Here is a 7764-nt window from a genome sequence, read left to right as displayed (position 1 = left end):
TATTCTCTTTATTTCTGTTCTGGTTCCATTTCCATTAATCTAATTCCCCTGCCCCTTACATTATCTTCTTTGTTTTAAAGTAATTGTTGACTGTTTGGTCTCATGTAGGTGATTTTTTTAAAGGAGCACAGTACTTACGGGTGATATTATTTTGTGAGCCAATCTGTTATTTAGTTACAAGGTAACCTTAGGGGTTAGTTTTGGTTCAAGGCGTAAAGAGTATCTCAGGGCAATAGTCTCAGGGAGTCATCCAGTCTCAACGAGTCCAATAAGTTTTGTTTTTTTTTTAAGGAATTTGAGGTCTGTTCCACATTTCTCTCCCATTCTATCAGGCTCCGTCTATTGTGGCCCTGATTAGAATGGTCAGCAGTGGTAGCCAGATACCACATCTAGTTCTTGGTCTAAGGGTAGATGAGACTATGGTTCGTGTAGTCTGTTTTTCCTGTAGAGCTAGTTTCCTCTTTGAGTTCAAAGACCACATTCTTAAATCAAGCTAGACTGATCAATTAACCAAAGAAAAGTCCTGGACTTGGAGAAATTAGGTCCCCAGTGTTCTACTCCTGACTTGGCCATGAATTTTCTATATGACCTTAGGAAATACTTCTCTCTAGGCCTTGTTTTCTTATCTGAGAGGGTTAGATGAAAGGATCTCTAAGGGACTTTTCAACTCTAACATAAGTCTATATTTTTTAAGAAAGAATTCATCCTTCTAACTGATTTGTAGCTCTCTGTGTATTATAAATGTTAACTCTGTCATGATGCTATAAGTTTCCTTTATTGAGTGTTTCCTGTATGCTCAGAATTAGATGTTTCAGATTAGCCAAAGAGGTGATTGATCTGAAGTAAACTTCAGAAAGGGAGTTACAGTGTTAAAACCCAAAACAAACCTGTTGCTGTTGAGTCAATTCCAACTCATAGAGGCCCTATAGGACAGAGTAGAACTGCCCCATAGGGTTTCCAAGGCTGTAAATCTTTACAGAAGCAGACTGCCACATCTTTCTCCTGCAGAGCAGCTGGTGAGTTCAAACTGCTGACCTTGTCATAGTATTAGGTAATATATATTGAGCATTTACCAGGTTCACTTACATGTATTAACACTGTGAATCTTCAATAACCCTAAGAAGGTAGGTACTCTTACCATTCCCATGTTCCAAATGAAAAGACTAAGACACTGAAAAGTTGTCTTTTGCCCCTGATCTCAGCTAGCAAGGGGCAGAGGTGGGATTCCACTCAGGTAAGGAGCACTGCTGGTGCAGTGGATAAGCGCTTATCTGCTAATCAAAAGGTTGGGGTTCAAACAACTCAGTGGCACAAAACAACAGTATGTCTCCAGAGCCCATTGCCCTTAACTACTGTGATCCACTGCCTCAGTAGGTTCATTTAGATAGGTGGGATCTGGAGTGTACTGAAAGTCTCATATGTTTTACATACAACGGCTGGAGGGAATCCAACTCTTGTGTAGGCTGGGGTGCTAAGAATGTATTTTAGGGAACTTCATAAAAGGCAGAGTGGAGCTGAGAGCATTAGGGGGCAAGGATCAGAGATTTCTACCCCTGAGAGATTGCCTGTGTATAGCCCAACTCAGTGCAAAGTTGAGCTCCTTTGCAGCCAATCACTGGCGGTTCATCAGGGGGTGGGAATGTTAGAAAAGAATGAAGTTAGAGCACACTTGGACATCTTCCAGGTGAGCTGTGCAGTTATATGTTTTCTACACATAAAAGCCTCAAAACAACTGGTGGGGGGCAGGGGTGGTTGAGGGGGAGACATCTCAGTGGGTTGGCTCTGGCCTACGGGCTTGTCCTACTTTGAGGCCATGGTTCGCCTGCTCCCCACATACCCCCTGCTGCACCCTCCACCCTAAGCCTCCATCCTCAAGGCTTGGCACAAAGCAGTTTAGCCAGGTTCTGGATCAGATCATAATGCCTTTCTACCTAGAGCATGTGATGGCAGCTGGCAGCCATGTGGGCAGGTGCCTACCATCTATCCCCCCAGCAATGACTGTACTCACTCCTCTCTTCGAGGTGTCAGGTTTACTCTGATTTATATAGCCTTGACTGGAGAGCGTATAAAGATGATTAGATAGTGCCCATCTCTCCAAGAGTGCCCTAGGCAGCACATTATAGGAGAGAGAGGTCTTGCGGCAGGGAAGGCGGCAGAGTCCAGGGGAAGACAAGATTTGCAATGCCATTTTCATTGGGCAGGGGGGTGGTAAGTGAGGCAGTGAACCTTCTACTTCCAGTTCAAGCTTTTCATTGCTAGCTTACAACTTTACATTTTTTGGTAGGGACTTTTTGTGTTTCTACTGGAGAACCTTGCATTTCTGATGTTGACCTCTGGTTCTAGATTGTAACTTGACATTCTACTTGAGCCTACTTTTTATTTCAAAGCTGCAGAAGCCACTGAGACCTGCCTCCATCACTTTTGCCTCCCCACCCCACACAGGATGTGAGCACATGATCTTTGGTCTTCTATTTTCATACTCTACTAGTCCTCTCTTCATTGGAGGGAAGCAACTGGCCAGATCTGGGCTGTCTTGTTGGCTGCCTTCCTTGCTGGGCTCCAACTTGTCTCCTATGTACACAGCCCTTGTATTTCAGAGGTCTCTGTTGACCTCTGCCCAACCTTTCACTCCTGCACTCAAGTCCTCACTGGTACATACAGGTGCAGAGGCAGGCTAGGACTAGAGGAAAGAGGAGAGGGGGCTGGAGACAGCCTGTCAAAGGGCTCAGAAGCCCAGTGCACTCCCCATCCCAGCCCTGTCCACCTTCTTCCGTGGCCACAGCAACAGACGGGACAGCTAGTAAGGTAGGAAGTGAGGCCTGGTACCTTGTGGCTAGTGGTGTCATTAGCTACGATGCCTAAGATGTCCCGAGAGATGGGAGAGCTCACCCAAACCAGGCTGCAGAAGATGTGGATTCCATACAGCAGCAGCAGTGGGCTGCAACGGAGAAGGGGCTGTAAGTGGGGTATGCTTGTGTGGGCTTCAAGGTGGTGATGGTAGAGTGGGTATAGAAGAGAAGCAAAGGGCACACCCCCACCCCCCACTTTGACTTGGAAGTTGGAATACATGAGCAACTGGACACAATACCTGTAGGACAAGAGGCTAATGTCAGAAAAGGTGGGTGAAGAGAGAGAGAAAGAAATAGATAAGACAGAAAAAGAATGAAGGTTAGATAAAGATCAACTTAATCAGTGGGATCTTTGGCTAGGAAATTTTCCTTTCTCATGCAGAGCTTACTTGGAATGCTTCTTGTTTAGAATTTGAGGTTTCTAGTTCAGTGATAGCCTAGAATATTTCATTTTGGTGATCTCAGCCGAAGTGTCTGGAAATTGGTCCTGTCTGATGGTGCCTGGGTGAAATAAGGTGATGATTCCTGGCAGAATCTCTCTGGGGGCAGGTGCTAGGTACACATTAGTACCATGTCACTGGTCAGTATTGCTCCTCCCCTTTCTCAAGCTGGGTGTCATGTTTACTGCATTGCCTTCTTGGCACATATGGACACTTTTGCTCTTCTGGAGATTTGAGAAAGAACACATTCAGTCTCTCAGGGACAGCCTGCTAGTGTCGTATTCACTTTGAGAATTTAAGAAAGGGCAGGGGCAAAGGAGAAGCACACAAAACCTGTAAATATTTTTTGAAAACTAGAGTAGACTATTACCCATAGATAATAGGGGACATTTGTGGACCAAGGTGCTTCCAGCCCAAGGATTATGGTCTGAGGAGCCATAAGTTAGGCAGAGATAAGGCAGCTGTGGACTGTGGAACCCAGACATCTCAAGGACCAGCTGACCCAGATTCCACTCAGGGCTAGTCGGAGGAAGGTGTAATTGCTTAGGGGATCCAGGAAGATGTAAGTTACGGAATATAGTTGGAATATAGTATATAGGATGTAGGGTGTCGATGGAGGAGGAAGAAGGAGAGAAGATAAAAGCCAGCCTCCTGTTGTTCCTCCTCCTCTCTACCAGTAGTTTCACTCACTTATCTAGGAGCCTAGATGAGACAGAGAATTAAAGCCCACCCCCACTCACCCAGCCACTCTTGGTTCTTTCCAAGGGCCTATTGTGTTTAGTCCTCTCTTATATTCCTGGGAACTCTGTCTTTCAGGTTAGAGAGATAATATACATACATCATCTAATACAGTCTCTGTCACATAGAAGGTGCTCAATAAATGTGCGCTCGCTTTAGTTCTGAACCTCACTTTCCTCAGGTGTAAAACAGGATTAATACCTACCTCCCAGTGTTGTTGGAGTGATCAGTGATTAAGAGGTTCCAGATCCAGAGTGGCTAGGTTTGAGTTCCAGCTCTGCCACCTCCTGCCTCTGTGACCTTGGACAAGTTTCTTAATCTGTGTTTCTATTTCCTCATTTGTAAAATGAAGCTAGTAATAGTGCTGTTGTGAAGATTAGATGGGCTACAGCATGTAAAGTGCTTAGACTACTGCCCAGCACATGTAAGCAGTCAGTAAATGTTAGCTATCATTATTATTATCATTTAAACAAGGAAGTGGGTGCATGGTCTTATTAACCATCATCTCCTCAGCATCAAGCCCAGAGCCTGGTACACAGTAGCTGCTCAGTAAATGTTTACTCTGTGCCACTTCCACTGTACATTCACCTTAGCAAGGCATGGAACTCTGTTTGCACAAGATAATCACTCAGTGATTCAGTGAATTATGCCAGGCCACAGACCCAAAAAACCTTGATTGTGTTTGCCAAATCCTGCCCTGAGCAATATCTGCCCCACCTCCATTGCAAAGGAGGCCAGACTATTGACCCCAGACAGGTCTGAATCACCTTTTCTTGGAACACACTCTGCAGAAGACCTGTCTGGTCCCCACCAGAGACAGGGGGCTAGGTGGAGGGAAGAGGCAAACAATCACTTAATAAGGTTGTTCAGAGGATTAAATGCATTAACATGTGTAAAGTGCTTGAACAGCTGTGTACATTGTTCTGTGGCTTTATTGTTCAACATTATGTGAGTCATCTATATTATTGTTGCATGCAGTTGTAACTTGCTCATTCTCTTTGCTGTGCAATATTACATTTTGTAAATATCTCACAGTTCATTTATCATTTTACTGTTGATGAGCATTTAGGTAGTTTCTAGTTTGGCTATGATGCACAATTCTGCAGCAAACATTCTTGTACATTATCCTGGTAGAGGAAACCCTTCCATCTTGTTCTTCTTCTCATGGAGTATCTTGGCTATTTTTGGCCCATTGCTCTTCCCCATAAATGTTAGAATCAGCTTTTCAAGTTATACACACACACAACACACACACACACACACACACACACAAACGCAACTTTTGGGATTTTAATTGGAGGGACATTCAATCTGTAGATCAATTTGAGGAGAGTCAATATCTTTGTGATATTGAGTCTTCCTTAAACAAGGTATGTTATCTCTATTTATTTTGACTATTTTCATGTTATTTGAGTAAAGTTTTATAATTTAATTTATAAAGGGCCCATCATTTTAAGATGCACAAGGTCCTTGGTAACTTTATTTTTTTTTGTTGCTATTGTAAACAGTACCTTTTTTCCACCACGTGTCTGTCAATTTGTGGTACTGCGGTGGTTTGCATGTTGCTGTGATACTGGAAGCTTTGTCTCCGGTATTTCAGTTACCAGCAAGGTCATCCTTGGTGGACAGGTTTCAGCGGAGCTTCCAGACTAAGACAGACTAGGAAGAAGGACCTGGCAGTCTACTTCTGAAAAAATTGGCCAGTGAAAACCTTATGAATAGCAGCGAAACATTGTCTGATATAGGGCCGGAAGATGAGCCCCTAAGGTTAGAAGTCCCTCAGAATACAACTGGGGAAGAGCTGCCTTCTCAAAGTAGAGTCGACTTTAATGACATGGATGGAGTAAAGCTTTCTGGACTTTCGTTTGCTGAGGTGGCATGACCCAAAATGAGAAGAAACGGCTGCAAACATCCATTAATAATCAGAACATGGAATGTATAAAAGTATGAATCCAGGAAAATTGGAAGTCATCAAAAAATGAGATGGAACACATAAACATTGATATCCTAGACATTAGTGAGCTGAAATTGGCCATTTTGAATCAGACAATCATATGGTCTACTATGAGGGGAATGAAAAATTCAAGAGGAATGGTGTTGCGTTATCATCAAAAAGAGCATGTCAAGATCTATCCTGAAGTACAACACTATCAGTGATGGGATAATATCCATACGCCTACAAGGAAGACCAGTTAATACGACTATTATTCAAATTTACACACCAAACACTAAGGCCAAAAGGAAGAAATTGAAGATTTTTACCAACTTCTGCAGTCTGAAATTGATCAAACATGCAATCAAGATGCGTTCATAATTACTGGCTATTGGAATGTGAAAGTTGGAAACAGAAGAAGGATTAGTAGTTGGAAAATAATGGCTTTGGTCTCCAGAGATTGCGTGATAGAATTTTGCAAGACCAACGACTTCTTCATTGCAAATACCTTGTCTTAGTCATCTAGTGCTGCTATAGCAGAAATACCACAAGTGGATGGCTTTAACAAAGAGAAATTTATTTTCTCACAGTCTAGTAAGCTAGCAGTCCAAATTGAGGTCATCAGCTCCAGGGGAAGTCTTCCTGTCTGTCAGCTCTGGAGGAAGGTCCTCATCGTCATCAATCTTCCCCTGGACTAGGAGCTTCTCTGCGCAGGAATCTCAGGTCCACTCTGCTCTTGGCACTGCTTTCTTGGTGGTATGAGGCCTCCAACTCTCTGCTTCCTTCCCTTTCCTTTTATCTCTTGTAAGATAATTGGTGGTGCAGGCCACACCCCGGGGAAACTCCCTTTGCATTGAACCAGGGATGTGACCTCAGTGAGGGTGGTACAATCCCACTCTAATCTTCTTTAACATAAAATTACAATCACAAAATGGAAGACAACCGCACAATACTGGGAATCATGGCCCAGCCAAATTGATACCCACATTTTTTGGGGGACATAATTCAATCCATGACATACCTTTTTCAGCAACATAAATGGCGACTATACCCGTGAACCTGGACAGATGGAATACACAGGAATCAAATTGACTACATCTGTGGAAAGAGACAATGGAAAAGCTCAGTATCATCACTCAGAACAAGGCCAGGGGATGACTGTGGAACAGACCATCAATTGCTCATATGCAAGTTGAAGTTGAAGAAAATTAGAACAAGTCCATGAGAGCGAAAATATGACCCTGAGTGTATCCCACCTGAATTTAGAGACCATCTCAAGAATAGATTTGACCCATTGAACACTAATGACCGAAGACCAGGTGAGTTGTGGAATGACATCAAGGACATCATACATGAAGTAAACAAGAGGTAATTAAAAAGAAAGAAAAGACCAAAGTGGATGTCAGAAGAGACTCTGAAAGTTGCTCTTGAATGTAGAATAGCTAAAGCAAAGGAAGAAATGATGAGGTAAAACAGCTGAACAGAAGATTTCAAAGGGCAGCTTGAGAACACAAAGTATTATAATGAAATGTGCAAAGACCTGGAGATAGAAAACCAAAAGGGAAGAACATGCTCAGCAGTTCTCCAACTGAAAGAACTGAAGAAAAAATTCAAGCCACGAGTTGCAATATTGAAGGATTCTACAGGGAAACTATCAGACAACACAAGAAGCATCAAAAGCAGATAGAAGGAATACCCAGAGTCACTATACCGAAAAGAATTGATCGATGTTCAACCATTTCAGGAGGTAGCATATGATCCAGAACCAATGGTACTGAAGGAAGAGGTCCAAGCTGCAGTGAAG

General features: G+C 43.1%; 1 protein-coding gene across 1 annotated transcript in view; it reads left to right on the top strand.

The window, feature by feature from the left end:
• Positions 1-2863: 2863 nt before the first annotated feature.
• Positions 2864-7764, top strand: part of PFKFB1 (6-phosphofructo-2-kinase/fructose-2,6-biphosphatase 1) — a 105393-nt gene continuing 100492 nt past the window's right edge. The window contains 1 exon segment of the mRNA XM_004389135.1: positions 2864-2957. Coding sequence (XP_004389192.1) covers positions 2864-2957 — 94 coding nt within the window.

This window comes from Trichechus manatus, unplaced genomic scaffold (assembly GCF_000243295.1).
Source record: "Trichechus manatus latirostris isolate Lorelei unplaced genomic scaffold, TriManLat1.0 scaffold00233, whole genome shotgun sequence".
Classification (NCBI taxonomy): domain Eukaryota; kingdom Metazoa; phylum Chordata; class Mammalia; order Sirenia; family Trichechidae; genus Trichechus; species Trichechus manatus.
The sequence above is the reverse complement of the archived record's forward strand: the minus strand, read 5'-3'. Positions and strand labels throughout refer to the sequence as shown.